Here is a 26,166-nt window from a genome sequence, read left to right on the forward strand (position 1 = left end):
TTTTTTAAAAACCAATCCCTGCATAGTATCAAGATACTCATTTAACAAAAAGATCAAATTAATATTGTGGCAGATCTTAACTTCAGAATTTCCTGAACTAATTGCTTAAAATGTCAACCTTTGATATTAATATTTCAAACATTTGTAATATTAAAATGTTAAATATTAAAATATTAAGATGCAAATATTTATAATAGCTTTAATGAATAAAGTTCTTATTCTTGAGAGTCAGGGCACTCTTTTTCAAGCCCCCATTCAAGGGCAAAGCAGCTCATTCGTTTTCTTTTCACTAATCTTGAAAAAGCATTCACTAGGCCAGCAGTTCTCAACCTGTGGGTCGCGACCCCTTTGGGGTTTGAACGACCCTTTCACAGGGGTCGCCTAAGACCATCAGAAAACACATATATAATTACATACTGTTTTTGTGATTAATCACTATGCTTTAATTATGTTCAATTTGTCACAATGAAAATACATCCTGCATATCAGATATTTATATTACAATTCATCACAGTAGCAAAATTACAGTTATGAAGTAGCAACGAAAATAATTTTATGGTTAGAGGTCACCACATGAGGAACTGTATTAAAGGGTCGCGGCATTAGGAAGGTTGAGAACCACTGCACTCGGCAAAGGCTCAACTTGGTATTAGCAAAAGGCACTGTGCTCAGGAGCCTACCCTGCACTTGAAAACTATCCTGTATTATCCTTGTGACTGGTCTCTGCAATCCCCAATCTAACCTTTCAATCACAGTTAAAATACTAATTCTTCTGTTTAAAGGAAAATTATTTACAGTCCTTTCCAGTCTTTTTCTCTATTGGGTGGAAGGAACTGAGTGTAGAAATAAGAGAGAACAGGAATTATGTTCAGCCAAAGAGAAGTGAGAAATCATTTGGATTCCCCCTACCTACTTAGATACTTTCCATCTGCAGAGAACACAAATTGGGATACTTACAATAGATGCAAATATGCTTTCCCAGGTCCTCCCCACTTCCTCCACTTACCTCTGACGTAACATTTCCAGTCTTTTAATGGGTCACAGAATTTGAGCTGAATGGAAATAAACCTACAAAACCCCTGGTACTGTGGGCAGTTGGCCTGAGTATAAGGTTAGACAGCGCACTAAACACTGAACTAAAAGCAATCCCTGAGTGTCTGGTTCACTATAGCTGGATACCTTCTCTAATGGTTCTAAAATCATCGTTAATAAATGCACTCAGCTGTACAATGGATGAACAAAATTGTGACTTTCATTCCATCCACAAGGACACTTTATATAGTGTCTTCCTCTGTAACATTTGTAGACAGCTGTCACACTATACTCCTGGAAACTAAAAGACATTTAAGACATCAGAGGCAAACTCAGGAGGTCCTGGGGACTCTGGCCATGAAGGGAGCAATGAGATTCAAGCATACAATTTCCTGAAGGAAAAACAAAAACACTTGAGTCTGCTCCCCAGCCTCCATCCTCAAAGGCAAGTGTCAGTTTAATAAACTTTCATCCTTCTTTAGTTGTTTTATTAAAAATAATATGCCTAAAAGTCTGCAGATGAGCTAAAATATCCTTGGAAAGAGGCATGTGACATACCAGTCTACCTACCATTCCTACCTACTATTTGAAAACCACAGGGTATCTTCTGGGAAACAAAACAGTCTCTGCTTGAGGAAAAAAAAAAAAATCTCTAAAAGCCCTAATCAGTTTGGCTCAGTGGATAGAGTGTTGGCCTGCGGACTGAAAGGTTCCAGGTTCGATTCCGGTCAAGGGCATGTACCTTGGTTATGGGCACATCCCCAGTAGGGGGTGTGCAGGAGGCAGCTGATCTCCCTCTCCCTTTCTCTCTGTAAAAATTCAATAAAATACATATTTTTTAAAAATCTCTAATATAGCTATACTGTCATTTGCTCTTAGTTTTTATCCTCCCCAAACCCTGCCCTCCCCCCCCAAGTATTTGAAATCATACCAGAAATGAAGAGGTTTTGGGGTCAAATAATAGAACAATGAATGAAACTTGGCCTACAGTTGTCAATCCATCTTGCATTAGCAAAAATGAATATATAAATGAATATAAGAAAATGAAACTAAAGAGAAAAACTATTAAGAGAAAGGCAAAATTCAAATTTACTTTGAAAAACCTGATTTTATTTTCTGAATCAAAAAGAAGTGTATTCATGTTAAATTCAGAATTTTTAACTTTCCAATGATTTCTCAAAATACTTTACTGATATTGTTAACAGTGCTCAGAACTGTGTAAAAGTTAACATTCAAAAACAAGTTTTGAAGAAAAAAGTTTAACCATAGGACCTATTTCTAAGAAGCCCTTCTCAAAGATCAAAGTATTAGCAATCCTAATTTTAAAAGAAAATAATTTTAATCATTTTTAGAAATTTAAATGACAATGGTTTAAGAGCTAAATATCAGATCTCTTTCATAACAGAAAAAATTTTAATTTGAAAAACTCATACTTAGACAAATTCAATAAAACACAACACTTCACCCACCCCCAAAATTTCTAAATGCATCATTTCACCTTGGAATAGGAAAATTATAAAATGGAATTTTAAAATTATACTATATATATATTAATACACCATTTTAATGTCATGTTTGCTAGCAGAATATGAAATTAAAACCAAATCCTACAAAGGACAGATGATAAGTGCTCTTTCATTGTTTTATTTAAGAGCCTATCCCATTCTTTGTTGTTTTCTGCCCCCATATTATAAAATCATGACCAAAGGCCAAGAGTCAATCCATTTACCTGAAATGAACAGCTAGTAGGTACTGGTCCTACATTTGTGTCCTTTAGAAAAGTCCAGTACTCAAAAGGCTGGGGGGACTTATAAGAACATGGTTTAGGAACACTTTAGAATCCCAAAGTACTCAGACATCCAGGTCCCTAAAATCTAGTAGATGTTATTCATAGGCTATTCACATGTACTGAAGCATGGCCAGCATGCAGGCAAACTTCTTTTATTTGTTCAAATTGAGGTAAACAGAGAAAAAATACTTAATAATAACAGAAGCTGCATAATGAAAACTAGCCTCCTTTTGCTGCTTATTTCATATAAACTGATTTTTAAGTTTTCTCACAAGAGACTCTAAAGCCAGTAATTTCTCCGATTTCAGTTACCCAGAAAAATAAGCTTCTCCTTTCAAAGCAAAGTTTTCTTTTCATTATTAGTAAATAATTTTGGGGGGGAAAAACAAACAAAAAACAACAAACTTTTCCCCTCAGAATCTGCATTTTGTACTTAGCATGATATAATTTATTACTTTGTTTTTCCAATTTAGAAAGCATTCAGGCCTGAGTATTTTTTTCAGATACCAAGTAATTCTGACAGAATTCATAAATATGATTTTCTGAATTAGGAAGGAAGGTCTGCTAACATTTACAAATTACCAATAATTCTTCTTTCAAGCATAAAATGGCTGCGATTATGTTGATATGATTAATTTTTCAATACAGATACAAATTTAAATCTTGTTTTTTTTTTTTTTTTTTTTTTTTGGCCAACATTTTAAATAGTCAAATTTTACTCTCCTTAAGGTTCAAATCAAAACAAAAAAATGAATGAAAATTAGCCAACTGGCAACAAGTCCCATATTTCAATGTTATTTTTAACCCAACAATTATAACCTACTGCCAGTAATTATTTATATGTTTTTACTTGTTTTTATTACATAAGCACTGGTCAGTTATCTAAAACAATAATTTGCAAGAATGATACTTGGCACTGGGTTTACCTTAATGCTTCTGGTATAAACAGAAACTCTTAGAAAATACCAGCTCTTACGCACTTTTTAAATCTGTAATTTGAATGTCCAATAGCATTTTTAAAGATGTTACTTTTCTATTGATAGATTTTTAGGGAGTCTAGTCCCAGATAACATGGTTGATTTAAAAAAAAATCCCTACGCCACATAGGATACTATACTTATTTTTTTCTATCATATGAAAACAGTTCCAGGCAGATCAAAAGTAGAAGAAAACCTGGCAAATCAAAATACTGTAAATAAAGTTCATCTTTTGTATCCAGAGCAGAAGAGCTCAAAAATCAAAATATCAAAATCAAAAGATCAACTCCCCTGGCCCCTACACACAAACACTCACCCAATACAATTTAGTCCTGAGCCCAATATTTCCCTAAAAAGTTAATACCAGAGCTGTAAGGTACTTAAATCTGTGTTGAAAGCGTCACAATATAGATGAAATGCCCGAAGGGTTCAGCAGCTGCCCACCCATCCCTTACCCCCCACCCCAATAACTGTAAAAGCTCCTGTTAAAGTTTCTTATGCTAATAAAGGCATACCACCTAGTGCGCTGAAACTAGCAGCATTAGAGCAGTCAAGTGAAACTAGGAAGCTACAGGAATGATCTAAATGCCTACTCAGCAGAGACAAAGCAGCAGACAGGACCCTTTGCCCTCTCCTTCTGTTTGTAAGGAAGTGGTTGCATTAAACAGTCAGATTTAGCCACATTAACAAAAATTTAACAAAGCTTCCCCAAGACTCCAGAATAAAACCTGACCTTTTCAGTTAAAGGTTAAAGAGGGGCCTCTTCCATGTCCTGGAATTTAATGAGTTCAAAGATTGGCAATACAGGAAAAAAGAAAGCGTTAGGGGTGTGATGGGAACAAGCTTTGGAGTTTATCGAACAGTCACACCGAGTTTCTCCAGCACGCGGACACCCTTTTCTTGGTACTCCTGTCGGGTCATCCAGAAGTTGTCTTTGTCTTTCATGATGTCTGCTAGAACGGCACCACCCAGGAATACCATGTGCTTTCTGCGGGGTGGGTCTTCGATGCGGATCTTAAATTTCTAAAGAAGAGAGATGATAAAATGTCACATGTGCATAGTGCTTTGTGCTGTGTAACAACTTCACATATTCTCCTGCGGAATTCTCACCAACATCCTGTGGTCTAAGTAGGACTGCAGGATTTGACATCTGAGGTAGAGACATTCTGTAATTTGCCCAAAGCTCATACCTAGTGTGCTTAGAACAGTCCTGATTTACACCTGTTACCCCATCATTAGTAACAGCACTATCAAGTGTCCTGATTTGAATGATAAATCCCATGACCACCCTATTGTGAGCCCAAATACCAGATTCTGCTTGAGGCAGCTTTTCCCATCAACTGGTGGATGAACACAGGGGTTGACCACTTAGCTAGCTGTCAAATGAAGAGTTTGGATAAGAGGACTTCTGTGGTTTCTTCAAGGTCTAACGCTGCTATGACTTTAGTCCCATGCAATAGAGAAAGATTGAAACTCTTTTCTTATAAGCAAAGCTCTCTTTCTACTTTCTCAGATTCAAATAAAATATTCTCAAAAGACCAAATATGGTCAAAATAAATCCTGGGGGTATTGGAAAAAATGAACACAATAACCAAATGAAAGACAAGCGGAGAAAGTTTAAAACTCTATGGCCAAAAAAACAAACAAACAAAAAAACTCTATGGCCAGTATTAACTGCCTAACAAGGACACACCTCAATCTGTATGGTCAGTTAACACCTAAAAGAAACCTTAAAATGATGTAGCAGTTTTATTAACAGTGCCACAAATCCTGCAAAAGGACTCAAAATAACTGTCATTCTAAAGTACCTTTATGTCACATAAATGAATCGTAAGATGGGATAATACATCTCAGAAAAACACCAGTAATCAACTCTGAGGCTAACCTGTTATAATTATTTGAATTACTGTTTTGCTCGTAGGTCGGGGTGAGCAAACTGTTTCTGTAAAGGGCTAGAGAGCAGATACTTGAAGCTTTGCAGGTCTCTCTGGACAGCTATAGAAATATGTGGTGATAGGTAACGCCATATAAAATGGCTCTGGCTTTGTCCAAAACAATTGTATTTACAGCAGAACAGCTGTTTGGGGCACAGGGCTGCAGGCCGACCAACCCCGCTCTAAGGGAAGCTGGGCTCCCAGAAGACACTGCTGCCCTTGAAACTTTCTCAGCTGGCTGCTGTTTCCCTCTCACAGCACTTCCTGACCCCGGGACTTGGTAACAGGCATTCTTATTCTTCATTGCTGCTCCTCTCTCCTCCTCCCTACAGCTCCACAGGCCCTCAGAAACTCCTTCCATCCACTACTCCTTGCCTAAGTCATCTACAGATCCCCAGGTGATTTCTCCTCATATCTGCTCTCACTACGTGAGTGTGTGCCCTCTCCATCATTTCCTGACATTATCCTTGGCGAGTCTGTCCTCTCCCTCTCACACTCACTCGGAAAAACTGCAACTCAGGTGATCAACTCTCTACTTGCATTGCCCACAAGCAACTGAACACTGCAGGAGGAAAACTAAGCACCTTACTTCTAACGCATCACTTACTTCAACTGAGCCCTAGTGCTGCTCGGCAATCCCATTGCATTCCTTCCCTCTCCCCCACTCTCTAAGACATTTTACTCCTCCTCCTCTATTCTGTAAACCTCTACCACTTCCTCCCTTCTCTCAGAGCGTCCCAACCTGTCTTTCTACATTCACCTCTCTCCCTCCCCTCAAAGCCTGTTCACATCAGACTTAATGATCCTTTAAAAGCAAGTCAGGTCCTAGCCTTTCTCTGCTCAAAATCCAATTTCACTAGGAGCAAAGTCAAACTCTACTGTGTCCTGGCTGTCTTTCTGCCTCACCTCCCAGCCCTCCCCATTGCTCTCTCAGCTCCAGCCATACCTACCCACTCCCACCAACTTGGGGCTTTTGCACTTGCTATTCCTGCCTAGAAGGTTCTTCCCCTAGAGAGTCAGTCACATGGCTCATTTCCTCACTCCATTCAGGTCTCTGCTCAAAAGTTTTCTCATCAGAGGCCTTCCCCAATCACACCACATGAAGGAACACACCATCTCCCCAACTCCTACCACTTTCTAACCCCCAACCTTACTTTCCTTCTCTTCATAGTACTTATCACAACTGAGATGCTATCCTTCATAAACTAAAAGCAGGGACTTGGTTTTTGTTCACCACTGTTTTGTTTATCCCAGTGTTGTCACCCTGAAGGAATTCAACATATATATGTTGAATAAATAAATGATCACCTGAAACCGATTTTAAAGTATATGTGTAACTCAATAAAATCTGACGAGTGAGTGAAGGACTTGGACAATATGGCTCCTTTCAGTCTTTTAATTTATTTAATGTATGTGTGTCCACACTCAATTTAATTTCACCAATTTTGAGTCACATATGAGAAATGTACTATTAGTGTCTCCAATATGTACAGTCCTCTGTAATGTGTAATCTCATCTAATACAGTTGATTAAAGTCCATGAGACAAACCTGAGAGATTTATTCAGAATTAAATGACTGTTGGTTGAGCACACAATATATAGTGTACTTCACAGTCCAGTTTATAGAGGGGGAAAATCAATGTCAAACAATCATTAACTATGCTAGTTTAAAATTTTCTTTCTACACTACTTACCAACTACTAATTAAAGTTTATTTCAGGAGCTATGATAGGTGATGGAGATGCAAAATAATTGAAGACATGATGTTTTATAATCTGATCGGGAAGCTAAGACATATGCAAGAAAAAGCCAGAAAATAATCTAAAATCAGAAATATGAGTCCAAGAGTAGCAATGAAGGCTGATTACATATCCAAAAAGTTAAAAACAAAAAACAACAATAAAAAACAACCCCAAACCACCAGGCGGGGCATTTATCCCTCCACAGTACAGCAGGTTCTTCCCATGCATTTAAGAGACACCTTGATTCTAGGCTAGTCATTACAGATAACCCAGAATGTTTGGTCCTGGACCTACTCATCTCCATCCACTGAATACACAAGTGGCCAGGCAGTATGACCATTCTGGGACAGTCCTTATGACCTTGACCATTCAGTGCTTCCTATCTCTTCAAGGCTATACTTAACTGTAATAGAAATTTGTTTAGAAAGACTTCTTGCGCCCTCTGGTGGCTGGCAAGATTCACAAGCTACTTTACAGGGTTTTAAAGGCATGTTAGTTGGTTTACTGATACTTACAGAAAGCTTTTCCACATCTCCCTTTAAAACTCGTTCTAAGTACAGCTGTTTTAGTTCTCGTTCCAACCGTGATGGTAGTCCAGGGTACATTGTAGACCCTCCAGAAAGCACAATGTGCTTATAGAATTCAGATCTAGAAAGACACAATAGATAACCATTTGGGGTTTCAGATTAGGAAAACAGTATCTCAGAGTCCCTGTTATTTATGTCAGCTAGTTGCTAGGAGATTTAAATAAAATTCAACATATAAACCACAGGCTAAATGTTTGCTATTACTACTATTATTGGATAACAAGCCCTCCTTTCATATAAAATGTTACAATTTTGATGCATATACTTCTAAAGCATGACACACTTGAAATGTAACCGAGTCTTTTAATAATGACCAGTTTACATTACAAACTATCATTATTTGGACTGTGTTATAACACTGCTTTCTGGAGCCTCTGAGAAGGGGTTGTTTACTCTAATAACCATATTCTATTATGTTCCCAGTTCTTGCTTTTCAATTTTCCCATTTGCCTTTTGTAGTTTCCCGTTTTGTTCCTTTGCCTTGAGGTTGTCACTGTTATTTTTTGTTAGACTGATGAACATGTTTACTTCCTATAGTAATTCTCTCCTTTCCTTAAATATGTTGTTGGTTAATCAAATATAAAATAGCTACATATGTAGTAAAGCATAATCTGAGGGAGGGTCCGAGGAATTCTTCTCAGAGTAAAGCTCAGGAGCTGAGTCACATCCATTTTGGCTTCATTCAAACTGGCTTCGTGTCTTTAGTAGTTACTCCCAGGTTCTCAATGGCTCAAGCGACTGTAATTCTAGCTTCTAAAAGAACAGCGTTTTTGTTTTTAATTGCAGAAGTATGCACATGCGTGTCCCATAAGCCAAGCAGCTGAAGTATGGCTCCATGTGATAAGTACCATGAGCATTTACATGTATGCCTTCAATATGTAGAACACACAAACTAAATTTTGAGTTGTGCTCCTTTCCACTCCGGGTCTGTGGAGAGGGGCTAAACTTGACCTGTGTTTTAGGAATGCCTAAACGTTAATCACCACCAACAGGAAATGTACTTTTAAATACAATTTTCATTAAATCAAAAGACAAAAGCATCTATCTAATTCCTATTAGAATTTATCATAATTATGAAGTCTAGGTTAGCTGTTTTATCATCCTCCATTAGACTTACAGATTTACTAGAGACCCAGTGCATGAATTTGTGCATGGGTGGGGTCCTTCAGCCTGGCCTGTGCCCTCTTGCAATCGGGACCCCTCGGGAGAAGCAGCAGTACCTAAGCGGCAGGCAGCAGGGAGGAGCCCAAGCCAGGCCGGACACCCCACCGCTCCCACTCATCCTGGCCCCACTGCACCTGCTGCCACCGCTCGGTAGTGCTGCTGCGAGCCCGTGAGCCAGCCGTGAGCCCAGCTTCTGGCTGAGCAGCGCTCCCACTGTGGGAGCGCACTGACCACCAGGGGGCCGCTCCTGCATTGAGTTTCTGTCCCCTGGTGGTCAGTATGCATCATAGTGACCGGTCGTTCCAGTTGACCAGTGGTAACAGTCGCTTAGGCTTTTATATATAGACTAGAGGCCTGGTGCACGAAATTCGTGCACAGGGTGGGGGAGGGGAGGAGGGGAGGGGGTGTCCCTCAGCCCAGCTTGCACCCTCTCCAATCTGGGATCCCTCTCACAATCCAGGACTGCTGGCTCCCAACCGCTTGCCTGCCTGCCTGATCGCCCTAACCGTTTCTGCCTGCCAGCTTGATCACCCCCTAATCACTCCCCTGCCAGCCTGATTGACGCCTAACTGTTCCCCTGCCAGCCTGAAGCCCCCAATGCCCTCCCCTGCTGGCCCGATTGCCCCCAACTGCCCTCCCCTGCTGGCCCGGTCACCCCTAACTTCCCTCCCTTGCTGGCCTGGTCACCCCTGACTGCCCTCCCCTGCCAACCTGGCCACCCCTAACTGCCATTCCCTACTGGCCTGGTCGCCCCTAACTGTCCTCCCCTGCAGGCCTGGTTCCCCCAAACTGCTCTCCCCTGCAGGCCTGGTCACCCCCAACTGCCCTCCCTTTTAGGCCTGGTCCCTCCTAAATGCCCTCCCCTGCAGGCCATCTTGTGGTGGCCATCTTGTGTCCACATGGGGGTGGCTAGCTTGTGTTGGAGTGATGGTCAATTTGCATATTACTCTTTTATTAGATAGGATATTATGAGCCAATTGCTATTTTTGTTAATTCCCATTATTATGCTACTCCCCAGCCATCCCACAAAAATTAGGTGGGTATTTAACTCAGGGTTAAACAAACAAGTAAGCAAACGCTTGCTTTACAAAATACTTTTGAGTGAACGCCTCAATAACCTGGGTGTAGAGGAGGGCTTTCTAACTATAACTCAAACTCCAGATGCAATAAAAGAAAAGATTATATATCTTTTTTCAAATTTATTGGTTGATTTTAGAGAGGTAGGGAGAGAAAGAAACGTCGATTTGTTGATCCACTTATTTATTGGGTGATTCTTATATGTGCCCTGACTGGAGATTGAACCTGCAACCTTGGCATATTGGGACAAAGCTCTAACCAACTGAACTAACCTAGCCAGGGCAGATAATATATCTTTTTTTTTTTTTTTTTTAATCCTGACCTGAAGACATGCCCAGAGAGAGGAAGAAAGGAAGGGAAGCAGAGGGAGGTGGGAGGGAGAGAGAAACATGGACATGAGAGAGAAACATCAATAGGCCTCCCTCCACACATTCCCTGACTGAGGATTAAACCCACAACCCAAGCATGTGCCCTGACTGGGAATTGATCTGGCAAACTTCTTGGTGCACAGGACAATGACACTCAATCAACTGAGCCACTCTGGCTGGGCAAATTATGTATCTAATTATACAACTAAATAAAAAACAATTTTTTGTATGACTAAAAACACCATAAGCAAGAGACAAGTGTTAAATTAGGGGAGTATATCTGTAATAGATAACAGAGCTAATATAAAAGGAACTTTTAAAAAGTGAGGGAAAATAATTACAAAAATTCTATAGAGCAGGCAAAAGCCATGAACAGATAATTCATCAGAGAAAGATATAAAAATGGCCCTAAACATAGAAAAATTATGTTCAATTTCACTCCTAAGGGAGATGCAAATTAAAACTACACTGAGTTATCATTTCTCACTCCTCAAACCAGCATAAAAGAGTTGACAAACTTGAACAAGCTGTGGGGACACAGGTGCCTTTGTGTATTTCTAGTGGAAATGAGCAATAACAAACTACAACCACTTAGCCTTCAAGCCAAAAATTCCCCCTCTAGAAATATTTTCGGAATATACATGCCCCAAACTACAAAAACATAATGTATACAAGGTTATTATTGTAGCATTATGTGTCAACACAATACTGGAATCTACCCAAATGACTAAGATTCACTGAATAAACCGTGGTATGTATACACTGAAAAAAAGAATGCAACTGGAAAAAGGAATGAAGACTATCTCTAGGAAATAGTATAGGATTGTTTAGGATATAATAAGCAAAAAAAAACAACAACAACAAAAGGCAAAGTGCAAGAGTACTTATAGTATACTACCTTTTGTGTAAGAGAAAACAAGAACCACAGAAAGGGTGAACCTGAAACTGATGAAACTGTTTACTATAGGAGGGAGGAGAGGAATAGGGTGGAAAACAGGGGGTGGGAGAGTACTACTCATACATATACTTTTTAATGTAGTTTTGACTATATTGTTAAGGTTCTACTTATTCAAAAAACAAAATTAAAGATGAGCCAGGAATATCCTGTGCCCCCAAATAGAATGTGCGAAAAAGATGGAGGCACATCAAAGGACACAGGAGCCTGCTTGAACGTGCTCTCATTGGTCAAATCAGGAACAATTTGAGCAGCAAAGTAAAGACAGTAATAAATTATAATCCACTGGAGAAGAAAATTGTGAATCCATACTGACAATGAACAAACAAAGAGGGAGAAGGAAAAGCACTTCCTTTTGCTAGAATGCTAACTGATAAATACAGAAGGAATGATGGAATTAGAAAATCACCTTCTTGCAATAATCACAAAAATGGAGCCCTAGCCGGTTTGGCTCAGTGGATAGAATGTTGGCCTGTGGACTGAAGGGTCCAGAGTTTGATTCAAGTTAGGGCACAAGCCCCAGTTGCAGGCTTGATCCCCAGTGTGGGGTGTGCAGGAGGCAGCCGATCAATGAATCTCTCTCATTGATGTTTCTATCTCTCCTTCTCTCTGAAAATCAATAAAAATATATTTAAAAATAAAAATAAAAATGGATTTAGGCAAGAATCATCAATACATGCTAAAAAGGGTGGAGGGCAGAGTTTAATGAGGAACAGGAGATTTACAAAATCTCAATGTATTTTCCCACAAATTACTTATAAATTAGGAAAGAAAAAAACAGGACATCTATACAGTGGAGCAAAGAGAAAAACGTCATTAAGAGCTCGACACTAACATCACCAATACGGAACAGACATCGTCTCTGGATGTGATGCCCTGAGAAGGACACATCACATACATATGCAGTATTTTTGCTCAAAATCTGTAACCTGAATCCAATCATGAGAAATCATTCAAACCCAAATTGAGAAAAAATTCTCTAAAATAATTGGCCTGTACTCTGCAAAGATGTCAATATCATGAAAAACTGAGGACTGGTAGCAGATAAAAAGTGTCTAGGAATTGTGTCAACTAAATACAATGTGTGATCCTACATTTACTCCTTTACTGGAGAAAAGAAAAACTGTATAAAGGACATTATTAGGATAGTGGATGAAACTGAAATCTGGTAGATTTAAGTATTTATCAGTAATGCCCTGGATGGTGTGGCTCAGTGCAATGAAGGTCTCGGGTTCGATTCCTGATCAAGGGCATGTGCCTGGGTTGCAAGTTCAATCCTGCAGCCGTGTGGGGGTGCATGCAGGAGGCAACCAATTGATCTCTCTCACAACAATGTTTCTCTCTTTTGGTCCTCCCCTCCCCCACTTTCCTCCCTTCCACTCTCTAAAACTAGAAAAAAAAAATTCTTGGGGTGAGGCTTAATCTATAATAATAAAAGCATAATATGCTAATTAGACCAGACATCCCTTCCAGATGAAGCTGGGACTGTGAGGAAAGCCTGGGTCCTGGGTGGGGTGCCTGCTGGCGGGCCAGAGAGAAGCCTGGGTCCTGGGTGCCGGAGGGAAGCCGATGCCAGCAGCCCGGGGGGGGAGGAAGGCCTACTATTGCATGAATTTTGTGCATTGGGCCTCTAGTAAATAAATAAACATATAAAAATTACTTATTAGTAATCAATCTCCTGTATCTGATAATTAAACTGTGGCTGTATAAGGGAATATTTTTGTTTTTAGAAACTACAAAGTGAATATTAAGAAGTATAGAGGACTTAACATTCATCCTCTCAAATAGCTCAAGAAAAAAGAGAGAGGGGATAATAAAGCAAGCATGTACAGTAGAACATCAGTAAAATGGATAGAGTATGCACGCGTTCTCTTTATTATCCTAGCAACTTTTCAGGTTTATATTATTTCAAAATACAGTTTAAAATGACTTCTGAGACACAATGATACAATGTGGTAAACATCAAATACCACCCTATCAAAAAATTATTTTGCCTTATTTATTTAAAAAACATGAGTGAGCCCTAACCGGTTTGGCTCAGTGGACAGAGTGTCGGTCTGCGGACTGAAGGGTCCCAGGTTTGGTTCCGGTCAGGGGCATGTACCTTGGTTGCAGGCACATCCCCGGTGGGAGGTGTGCAGGAGGCAGCTGATTGATGTTTCTCTCTCATAAATGTTTCTGACTCTCTATCCCTCTCCCTTCCTCTCTGTAAAAAATCAATAAAATATATTTAAAAAACAAACAAACAAACATGAGTGAGATAACAGACAACTTGGTCATTCCAACTATGTATATTCCATCTATTTCTATTTCTGATAAATAACTTTGAAACCACCATTTCTAACATACCTGGTATCAATGTCAGCTGCCTGGATTGTGTTAAAAAGCAATTCAGCAACACCCACTCCCTCAACATTGATCAAGTGAGGCTGAAATAAAGCTTCTGGTGCTTCAAATCTCTCTCCACCGACTTTGATAATGCGGCCATCTGGGAGCTAGAAACCAAGGTCAACCAAGTGTTAGCAAGAGATTAAAAAATCTTCCAGTGTTCCCCAGAACACGAGTACTTTTAAACACATGTTTTATAGCCAAAATCATTATCAGCAACATATTTCTCCCGAAATACATTTTTGAAAAGAGAAAAAAAAGTAAAACAAAGTATTGTTAGATAATTGTTTTTATTACCATACTCTATTCTGCTTTTAAAAATGGTATGCCTTGCCCCAAGGATCAGGAATTTCGTGGAGAAATCACCAATGCGTGAGTGCAGAATGTTCCATTGGTGTTCAGCTAAGCATAAACAGGCAGCATTATCAACCATTGCTCTTGAATTATACCTGGTATCAATGTGCTTCTCCTTTAACACATTTGTAATTTTATAAATATTTTTACCATGTAGCATAAACAGATTCAATTAAAAATTTTAAATAATTTCTTTCATCAAATAATTACTCTGTGAAACTAATTTTGTTATCAAAACACTTTATATCATGTGTGGAACTTCTGTCAAATTATTTTATCCAAAAATTACTTTATGATCAAAAAGGTTTAAGGAATACTGATCTAGACTATTTTTTATTAGGCAGTTCTTTTGTATCCTACTTATTAGGTTCTATTAAATTTTAAATGATAATGACAAAATATTAATTTAAGCAAAGAAGAGTTAAGTCTGCCCTGGCCGGCTTGGCTCAGTGGATAGAGCGTGAGCCTGCGAACCGATGGGTCCCAGGTTCGATTCCAGCCAAGGGCACATGCCTGGGTTGCGGGCTCGATCCCCAGTAGGGGGTGTGCAGGAGGCAGCCGATCAATGATTCTCTCTCATTATTGATGTTTCTATCTCTCTCCTCCCTTCCTCTCTGAAATCAATAAAGAAATATATTTTTTAAAAAAAGAAGAGTTAAGTCACATCTTGTTTATATTTAATTAAATGAGAAATGTTAAAGAAAAACTCCCTCTCTTACATCACCTCATAATTCATTGGATGAACCTAAGTAATAAGCGTGCTTGTGTATACTGGCATTTAATGAATTCTTAATGAGATAACAGAATTAGTTTTACATTGACATGTCTCACAGTGTATTTAATTTATAATAATTACAATAATTATATTCAGATTTCAAAATTGACTTTCCAATACAACAAATTCATACAGAGCAAGTCCTTTTAAACATTTACTCCATGTTTGCTGTAACTATTTACAGATATATGCAAAACAAACACAGTTTTCAAAAACTCCAGAATTATCTTTTTATAAATTGTATCAAATGTCTTAAAAAGAAAAAAGATACTGATCCAAACATTTAACCTTAGAAAAATAAACAAAACCATCAGGTGAATTTAAAAACCATATGATATCACCCAAGATACCTAGAAAAACGTCACATGGCAGAGACTGTTTTTAGCAAAATCTCTGTACCTGACATTTCTAGCCTCTTTGATGGTGTGACTTCTCTGGACACCCTGGCTACTGGCACACTGGAGTCACCTACTCTAGGAACTACCTACCCCCAGGAACTGTTAAGACGTTATGGTTCTCATTTCTTTGCATCAAATCTTACTCTATCCTTTATTTGTTCACCCAGATCCCTCTTCACTTATCAGTTTGCTGTTTCTTTCCTGTCGTACATATTTTTATAACCTGCCCCAAATTCTTTGAGAAAGGAGGAAATTAATAAAACATGTCATAGAGTCTTGGTCCCTCATCCTTTGTCTCATGCCACTTTCTTCCAAACAAGGCAGATAGATGAAGTTATAAATCTAGAGGGACTATCAAGAAAGCTTCAGGAAAGAATCCTCAGGGCCATTAAATCACACAGTATTACATTACCATTTGGATCTTTATCTTTAAAAATAAGACAATATAACTCATAAAAATGTATACTTATTTTTAAAATGACTATTTTGTATATATTTGGGATATACAGAGCTTACATGAATCAAATGGTTTAAGAATACTTGTTTTGCCGAAACCGGTTTGGCTCAGTGGATAGAGCGTCGGCTTGTGGACTGAAAGGTCCCAGGTTCGATTCCGGTCAAGGGCATGTACCTGGGTTGCGGGCACATCCCCAGTGGGAGATGTGCAGGAGGCAGCTGATCGATGTTTCTCTCTCATCGATGTTTCTAACTCTCTATCTCTCTCCCTTCCTCTCTGTAAAAAACCAATAAAATATATTTAAAAAAAAAAAAAGAATACTTGTTTTTACTGACTATTATTCTATTTCATTTTAGTAATAATTAGATCGAAGATGAGATCTGGAAGCATTTGATACCCAGATGCATATGATAGAATTAAGATAGCAATACATTAAAAATTCAGGTATAGTCCTAGCCGGTTTGGCTCAGTGGTTGGAGCATTGTCCCAAGAACTAAAGGATCCCGGGTTTGATTTCAGTCAAAGGCACATACATCAGTTGCAGGGTCAATCTCTGGCCCTGGTCAGGGCACGTGCAGGAGGCAACCAATCTATGTGTCTCTTTCTCTCTGTCTCTCCCCATCCCTTCTGCTGTTTAAAAGAATCAATGGAAAAAATATCCTCATGTGAGGATTAACAACAACAACAAAAAAATCAGGTAGGAGCAAATCCCCTCATATAAACTGTAACAAAGTTCTAAGTCTCATTGTTATAATTTCAAGTTCACATTTGTTTTCAACATCTCATTAAGAAACTGCATTCCAAGAAAACCTCCTTAAGCACACACCAATAACCATGGTTATTCATTTTAAAACACTGGAAATACTTACTGTGTAAGATTCAACTAATACTGTGGTTTCTAAGGCCAGTTTCTGCTCTTGCTCAATATTATATCCCACATAACACAATTTTTCTTTAATCATTCGAACTGTTTCAAAATCAGCAGAATGGTTGAAGGCGTATCCTCGCAACAGAAGCAGCTGACACACACAAAAAATATGGCAGTAAATTCACTGTTACTCTGAATGAGTTCAACTCTGTAAAAGCTGTCATTGCTCACTAAGTATGTCACATCAATAACAAATGCAATAGGCAGTGGATCCTAAGCTCTTACTGATTATTTCAGAAACAGGGACATTACTTTACCATAGAAGAATTTATTTCACTTTTGCAGAGAAGCTTCAGAGTAACAGAATCAAAAGTTCATGAATAACAGGTAAAACAAGCTAGTTAAACAAGCTAGTTTTAAGAAAGAGTACTGTTTGAGTACTAATGTTTAGATAGTTTTGGTAAACATTAAGTCTATTAGTAAATAAATATTATTTTAGTCACAAATTCCTATTGTCTGCAATTTACTCAATACCATATTCATGATATCTCTGGGTCTTAGAAAATTTTATCTCTAGCTTCTAATATAATGTCTGACACAACAGATGGACAATAGCATGTTAAACAAATGGGCGCGGGGGGAAGAACTCAACCTGCTAATAGGAAAAAAACAAAACAATAAAAACATAATATGCATATAAACACAACTGGACTTTTCATAAAAACCTCTAAAAAATAAATCCCCTAATCTTTGTGTAACACCCTTGGAAATTCCTTTGGTGGTTACCCTAAGACAGAACTTTGACCTAGAATGAGTGTATTGTAACTCTCATTAACCTAACCTCATTATTATTCTAATTTGAGACAAAAGAAACCCAATGTCAAGATGAAGACTCAATGCAACCCAATTTATTGCACAGACATCACTATACACATTTTGGACATTATAGTGTTTTGTTGTGGGGACTGTTCATTATAGGATACCCTGTTCATTACAGGATGTTTAATAGCACTCCTGCAGTTGTAACATCCAAAACATGTCTCCAGGCATTGCAAAATGCCTCTGTAGGACAGCACCGTCCCTGGTTGAGAGCCACTGACCCAGAGGAGATATACTAACTACAGAATTCTGGTACAGACAATACTCTAACCATTTTTTTAAAAAACATTAAAAAAGTACTCATGCCTTCAAACAGTGACCTCATATACTTTCTCCAGCAATATTTTAAAGAAAATTATAACTAATTAGAGTAAGAAGTAAACTTTAAAATAGCAAACACTGAAAACTAGATATATTCCATGAAAATTACTAAATATTAAAGTCAGGCACATCTAGGCCCTATTTTTAATCAAATATTACTTTGCTATCGATGTGTTTTATGGGGAAGGACAAGAACAGTCAACCCAAACAAGATTATAGCTTTGATATATATCTGTTCAAAGTAAGGTTTTATGGCAGAAAAGCCTGCCTAAGTTGTTCAAGGCAGTTTTATGGTATCTTCCATCTTTTAAATACCTCTCTATCCCTTCCTCAGGAATAGCAAACATAATTATATAATGAAATAACATATTCTCATTAGTATACCAGAGATCTCGTCTATAAATCTCATATGGATTTTTATATGGATAATGGAGCAACTGGGCCATTTTACTAATGATGCAGAAGATTTGCTAGAATCCTGAGATGATACATTCAACTTTGTGTTAAGTCAAACTACAAATCTAATTTCTAGGACATCGTCTTTTGCTTACCTTGATAAGATATCTGGTAATATCCCTCCCAGCAATATCCAGTCTTCTGGTAAGGTGAGGGAGAGAAAAGCCTTCATAAACTGGGCAAATGTGAGTTACACCATCTCCAGAGTCCACCACTACTCCAGTCAATAAGCCTGTGTAAGAAACATGAGGTTTTAAGTATAGTAGAGCCAAATCAGAAAAATCAAAGCCAGAAAATTGCAACTATTAGTATAGAAGCCAAACTAGAAACTTCACCAATCGTAATGGTCTAGAAGCCAGCATTTCTTTATTATTTATTTTAAAGTGTGTTCCTAATACAGACAGTAAAGTTGGTATTCTCTCACATACCGCTTCTGAGAATTTTAGTCTAATCATGTATTACCCCAAGAAATGGGGGGAAAACCCATCCTGAGACATAGGACTGAAAAACACATGTTCTTAATGCTTAGTGCAATTCTTTATTTTTCTTTCCAACTTAATATTCATCTCTGAATTCCCCTCAAGTAAAATTTTCTAAAATATATTGAATAACTTTTGTGAAAAGCGATGTGAAAGGTAAATACTACACAAGTGGATCGTGAACCCGTTGAAACAATCTAGTCTGTATTATTATTTTTTCCATATAGTATATTCAAACTGTGCTGTTTCAGGAAAATTCCTGCTGATATTAGCTAGAAATCTGAGAACAAGTGATCTTAGTTAGTCAAAGGTAACCTCAATTATTCATCAGAAACCAGAAAGACAATGTCAATTAAACCTTATAATAAAAGAACAGCAAAGAAGCTGCCTTGTTTCTCATTTGTGCTATTTAAAAATATAAATGGCTGCAAAAGTTAGTGTTTTGCCTTTTGCACCAGCATTAATTTGGGGGGAACCCCCCCAAAAAACCCCAAACCATTTTCTAATTATTAAAAAAAATATTTTGTAACCAGAACGTGCAGTATCTGTAACGTGCTTAAGCATTTTCCCATTCACGAATAGGCTCTCGGCTCTCTCCTTTTCTTATCAATTTAAACTTGCGTGCACTATAGTATCTAATTGTAATGATTTGTCTTTGAATACATTTATTCAAACCACCTCCTTTGGAAGCTAACATAATAATTTATTTTTCCTTGATATTCTAAGCTTCATGACAATCATATACAGCCTTTTAACGTTGCATTCTCTTAAGAAACTTTCCATTTCAAAAAATAGAAAGGCATCCACAACATCAATAATTCAAAAATACTCCCAGTAATATTCATTACAGCAGGTATTTACATTTATTTTCCAAATAGGCCTTCCCGTACCACCTCACCTTGTTTCCTACCCCTCGCACCAGCTTGCATACTGGTCTTTCTTCCCCTGTACACATTTGACCCATTTTCAGTGACCCTTTTGTCATTGGATTATGTATTTTTTCCACCTCAGTTTCAATGGGGTCTTTTAAGACTTAATCCAGTACCTACCTTTTCGTTTATACCTTCCCTGACCACTCTAATCTCCAGCCCAAATTCTCTAATTCCACTTATTCCCTTCACTTCTGTCTGTACATGAGGTCAAACATACTTCCCTAAGTCACCATGTCACCACCTCTCTTATTCAAAAAAACCTTCCATGGGCCCTGGCCAGGCAGCTAAGTTGGTTAGAGAATCGTCCCGATACACCAAGGTTGCAGGTTTGATTCCTGGTCAGGGCACATACAAGAATCAACCAATGAATGCATACATAAGTGGAACAACAAATCAATGTTTCTGCCTCTCTCTCTCAAATATCAATTTAAAATAAACACCTTCGTTCATGGTTCTGAATGCTTCCCCCTACCTTTTTTTTTAAACTAGTAGCACTAGACAAGTTCTTTAGAAGGAGAATTTTACTATGGCTTGAGTTCTTTTGATTATCATTGCTAGATTATCATTTCTCAAATTAAATATTCAACAGTTAAACAAAAATAGTTAAATATCAGGAATTAAGAGAGGATAACTTCTCATTGGATGAAAATAAATTTATGAATATTGCTAGGAAAATCTATTAAGGTCAATTTTATTCAAGTGCAAGTCAAACAAAAATTCCATTTCAGCAGAACTAGAACTATAATCACCAGTTTCAAAGCTTAGATTTTAAAAAAATTATATCTATTTTTTTCCAAATTATTTTCTAAAATAAATTCTGAAATTTATTTTATTTTAATGAAACAAAATTACCTACATGCAGATAATCACTCCTTGTAAAGTAACAAATTAATTTAAAAAATTGATTTCAGAGAGGAAGGGAGAAGGAGAAAAGAGAGAAGTATCAAGGATGAGAGAGAATCATTGATCTGCTGCCTTCTGCATCCCCCTATTGGAAATTGAGCCCCCAACCCGGGCATGTGCCCCGACCGGGAATCGAACTGTGACCTCCTGGTTCACAGGTCAATACTCAACCACAGAGTCACACCAGCCAGGCAGAAAGTGAAATTTGATTCCTTCTTCAAAGGAGAAACTACTCATAGCTGGACTGTAATTGCTTTAAAGGCAAGGAGACCAGTCTAGTTTACTCACTGCCTTATCCTCTACACAACAGAGTGTTAAAGTACATGCCACACTTAGTTCCTCTAAGTATTTTCTAAGTATCTATATGTAGTAATAAAGACAACTTTAAAACACCCAGTATGTGTTTTTTACATGGTGATTTTTACTAATCCACATGTAGAGTCAGATGACTCACCTTAATATTAAAGTGTGTTTTCTAAGTACTAGATCAGTGATGGCAAACCTATGACACGCGAACTCACAAGCCACACCCACCAGCCCATCAGGAGAGAGTATGCAAATTAACCCAACTAAGATGGCAGTGGCCACGGAGCTGGAGCGAGCAGGAGGCTTGGGTTGGCCCTGGAGATGGAGGAAGCCAAGCTTCCCGCCTGCCCTGGCCGGCCCTGGGCTCCACTCAAGGCTACAAAGTTTCAATTATAGAAGATAAATAAATCCCAGAAAAAAAGAGGAGAGGCTGGGAGCTTGGGTTGCCAGGGGGCATGGCCAGCCTGAAAACAGCCCTCAGCCCCTCACCCAGGATGGCCACACCACCATGGGATAAGGGTCCCCACTGGGGGATTTGGCCAGCCTGCAAACAGCCATCAGCCCCTCACCCAGGCTGGCCAGGCACCCCAGCGGGACCCCTACTCTGATCTGGGACACCCTTCAGGACAAACCAGCCTGCCCCCACCCATGCACCAGGCCTCTATCCTATATAATAAAAGGGTAATATGCAAATTGACTCTAACAGCAGAATGACTGGGAATGACTGGTCACTATGACACACACTGACAACCAGGGGGCAAATGCTCAATGTAGGAGCTGCCCCCTGGCGGTCAGTGCGCTCCCACAGGGGGAGCTCTGCTCAGCCACAAGCCAGGCTGCCAGCTGCCAGCACAGCAGTGGGGGCGGGAGCCTCTCCCACCTCCTCAGCAGCACTAAGGATGTCCGACTGCAGCTTAGGTCTGCTCCCCACTGGCAAGTGGACATCCCCCGAGGGCTCCCAGGCTGCCAGAGGGATGTCTGAAGGCCAGCTTAGGCCTGATCCCCTGGGGAGAGGGCCTAAGCCAGCAGGTGGACATCTCCTGAGGGGTCCCAGGCTGCGAGAGGGCACAGGCCAGGCTGAGGGACCCCCCGCACCCCCGAGTGCACAAATTTTTGTGCACCGGGCCTCTAGTATAAAATAAATATCAAAAATATAAGTCTTTGTTTTACTATGGTTGCAAATATCAAAAAATTTCTATACGTGACATGGCCCCAGAGTTAAGTTAGGGTTTTTCAAAATGCTGACACGCCGAGCTCAAAAGGTTCGCCATCACTGTACTAGATCATACACACTGCTGCTTAAGTGCTAGGGCTTGAGACTTAGTTAGCTCAGGTGTCACCTCCTTCAGAAACTTTCTCTAGTGTGCTGAATTAAAATTATCTGTTTCTATATCTTTTTCCCAGATAGACTAGAATTTTATATTTCAAGTACCTCACAGACTCTGTGGCACCTATCTGACAGCCCCACAATCCTTAATGAGACCATCAGAATATAAAGAATTTTCCACAACATAACCAATATTTTATTCCCAATAGATAGGAAGGCAGGTACTAATGGCAGTCCCAAGAAAACACAGTAGCCCCCCTCCATTAAATCTACATCTCAAAAGTTAGGAAAGTACTCCCAAATGTCTACCTTCTTCTTTGTACTTATTATGTATCTGACAAGCATGCTTTTGTACTAGTCTTTATTTATTTATTTACTTTAATATATTTTTATTTATTTCAGAGAAGAAGGGAGAGGGATAGAAAGATAGAAACATCAATGATGAGAGAGAATCATTGATAGGTTACCTCCTGCACGCCTCACACTGGGGATCGAGCCTGCAACCTGGGCATGTGCCCTGACTAGGAATCAAACGCATGACCTCCTGGTTCATAGGTTGACGCTCAACCACTGAGCCATGCCAGCCGGGCTATACTAATGTTTTTAGATCTGCTTTTTTTTTTTAATCTACCAATTCTGAAGCCAAATTCCATATTCATTCTCCACTGCATAAAAAGTTTTTACTTCAAAATAACCTAAAAAGGGAACATAGTACTTTTTTAAAAATTGAGAAATCTTTTTTTACTTAGGAAAATAAAATGTATTTGACAATTTTTAAAAACTGAAAATATTTAAAATAACTAAATAAATATGTAAATGCTGTGCTTTTCTGGGATTTACAACTTACTGAAAAATCAAATTCCTTTGACATAAAACATAATAAATATCTGCTGAATCGATTATTCTAAAAGTTAAGCTTCACCTACCTTGAGCATACAAAGTCAAAACAGCTTGGATGGCTACATACACACCAGAAAACTGGTAAGTTTCAAACATTACCTGAAAATGCAAAGAAAAAAATAAACAACAATTGTATTTAGAAGTTACATATTCTAATTATGTTTTTGGCCAAAATAGAACCAAGAAACTTAAAAGAGTCCTCCATTTACTTTAGTGCTTTTCGCCTCGATTAACTTCTGCTGTCAGAGCTCCAATTTTAGGGACAGGTTTTTGGATATATACTGAGTCCCCAAGCATTTCATAAGTGCTACAAAGCAAAGATTTCGGAATGTTTTTGTTAATGGCTAATTAGAGTAAAAGCATTTTACATTTGAACAAGCCTTTCTTAATTGATGTCCTTTAAGGGAAATATTTTTTTAATTCAAAGACAAACTACCTCCAGCAGTTTAAAAGAAAAAAAGTGTCAGTAAAATAGTAGAGCAGAGCCCGGCTGGTATGGCTCAGTGCGTGAGCATCAACCTATGAACCAGGAGGTCACTGTTCAATTCCCCAACAGAGGCAGTGCCCTGACTGGGTTGGGGGCTCGATCCCCAGTAGGGAGGGACATGTTGGAGGCAGTTGACCAATGATTTATTTTTTATCAATGATTCTTATCATTGATGTTTCTATGCCTCTCCCTCTCCCTCTGTAAAATCAATCAAAATATATTTTTTAACCCTAACTGGTTTGGCTCAGTGGATTGAGCATCGGCCTCCGGACTGAAGGGTCCCAGGCTCGATTCTGGTCAAGGGCATGTACCTTGGTTGTGGGCACATCCCCAGTAGGGGGTGTGCAAGAGGCAGCTGATCGATGTTTCTCTCTCATCGATGTTTCTAACTCTCTATCCCTCTCCCTTCCTCTCTTTAAAAAAAAAAAATAATTATATATATATATATATAGATATAGATATAGATATAGATATAGACATATCTATCTACATATATATATATAATTTTTTTTTTTTTAATATCAGGACAGGAAGGCAAAAAATAATGCAGCAATTCCTGAATGTTGGCAGATACAGAACTGCCTAGCTACTGCTGAGCCCACACTCCCTACCTGAGCCAAGGCTGTAACTCCACTCAGCTGAATACATTGGAGGGAGAAGGAGTTTCCTAGTGTCCTCTCTAGTCGAAACCATGCTCATTTCCTGAAGTCCAGGTTGGCTGGGAACAATGTTGGCAGGACTTTTTTCGGTCTTCTATACTGAACATTCCTTAACTCAGTGGTTCTCAACCTTCCTAATGCCGTGACCCTTTAATATAGTTCCTCATGTTGTGGTGACCCCCAACCATAAAATTATTTTCGTTGCTACTTCATAACTAATTTTGCTACTGTTAGAATCATACTGTATATATCTGATATGCAGGATGTATTTTCATTGTTACAAATTGAACATAATTAAAGCATAGTGATTAATCACAAAAACAATATGTAATTATGTGTTTTCCGATGGTATTAGGCGACCCCTGTGAAAGGGTCATTCGACCCCAAAAGGGGTCGCGACCCACAGGTTGAGAACCACTACCTTAACTAGTAGGGGCTGACTACCACTCTGAATATCTAGATATTTAGAAATTTTACAACTGACCACATTCACTATATAGAATTTAAATTTTACAACTCTGAAATGCGTCCTTGTCAGTTAGCAATTAGATATTCTAACTAGTACTCTATTCCATTATCCTTTAATCCCCCTCGACAGGGATGAAAATGGAAGAGGGCTTGCATTTATCAACCTTAAAGTCTATTAGAACTTGTTTTTATTTATAAGGCCAGTAAAAAGCACTTGTACTAAAACCAACATTCTGGATGAGATTAAAGTAGGGCATTATTACTTATAGCCAAATTTGCACTCTCAAGTAAAAATAAAAAGATAAAAAGGTGAGACCTTAGAGCACTGTGAAACCAACTCATGGCATTTTTGCACACATATCCTATATAATAAAACACTTACATGCAAATCGACTGAACGGCAGAACGACCTGTGGCTATGACACACACTGACCACCAGGGGGCAGACGCTCGACGCAGGAGCTGCCCCCTGATGGTCAGTGGGCTCCCACAGGGGAAGCGCCACTCAGCCAGAAGCTGGGCTGCCTCTCCCGCCTCCACGGGAGACATCCCCCGAAGAGTCCCGGACTGCAAGAGGGTGCAGGCCAGGCCCCTCCACAATGCACGAATGTCGTGCACCAGGCCTCTAGTGTGTGTGTGTGTGTGTGTGTGTGTGTGTGTGTGTGTGTGTGTGCTTAATCAAATAGTAAAAGGGATCCAGGTATAATGTCATCTCCCTAACTTTTTCTCTGAAAGAAAATCTGTTTTTCATTCAGACATCATGTTGCTTTCCTAAATAGGTTTCTGTGTGTAGAAATCTTTTAATGCAAAAATATTTCTACAATCTGATTTTGTAATGTGTTGCTAAAAATAAATAGCAATTACAAATGACCACTTATCCATCACAAAAATATTAGTGGTTGTAAATCATTCAGAAAGTATAAAATAAAATTAAAATATGAACTAATACAATAAAACCCATTTTTCACAGTTTTAGGGGTAGCTAAGAGAAAAAAAGAATTAAAACCTATGAACCATAGGAATTATATGGATTCTGTACCTAAAACCATGATCTCACATTTTTAAAACACTTACTACAAAAACTGAGTTTTAATCTAGACTTAAAAAATATTGTGTAAAAACAATCTCTTCTAAAACCCTTCCCAATTTTCCATCAACATCTAAACACAGACAGAATACAAAAT

The 26,166-nt window shown here is 38.7% G+C and overlaps 1 protein-coding gene across 3 annotated transcripts in view; it reads right to left on the reverse strand.

Moving 5' to 3' along the window:
• Positions 1-2,120: 2,120 nt before the first annotated feature.
• The window catches only part of ACTR2 (actin related protein 2), a 40,391-nt gene continuing 16,345 nt past the window's right edge, over positions 2,121-26,166 (reverse strand). For 2 of the 3 annotated variants that reach the window (XM_059659630.1, XM_059659628.1), the window contains 6 exons: positions 23,395-23,467; positions 18,617-18,753; positions 16,867-17,016; positions 13,975-14,120; positions 7,990-8,122; positions 2,121-4,821 (listed from right to left, as the gene is read on the reverse strand). In XM_059659630.1, coding sequence (XP_059515613.1) covers positions 4,651-4,821; positions 7,990-8,122; positions 13,975-14,120; positions 16,867-17,016; positions 18,617-18,753; positions 23,395-23,467 — 810 coding nt within the window. In that variant the 3' untranslated portion in view covers positions 2,121-4,650. The remainder of the gene's footprint in view (positions 4,822-7,989; positions 8,123-13,974; positions 14,121-16,866; positions 17,017-18,616; positions 18,754-23,394; positions 23,468-26,166) is intronic. The other variant, XM_059659629.1, reaches the window with a different exon arrangement.

Source organism: Myotis daubentonii, chromosome 12, assembly GCF_963259705.1.
Source record: "Myotis daubentonii chromosome 12, mMyoDau2.1, whole genome shotgun sequence".
Classification (NCBI taxonomy): Eukaryota; Metazoa; Chordata; class Mammalia; order Chiroptera; family Vespertilionidae; genus Myotis; species Myotis daubentonii.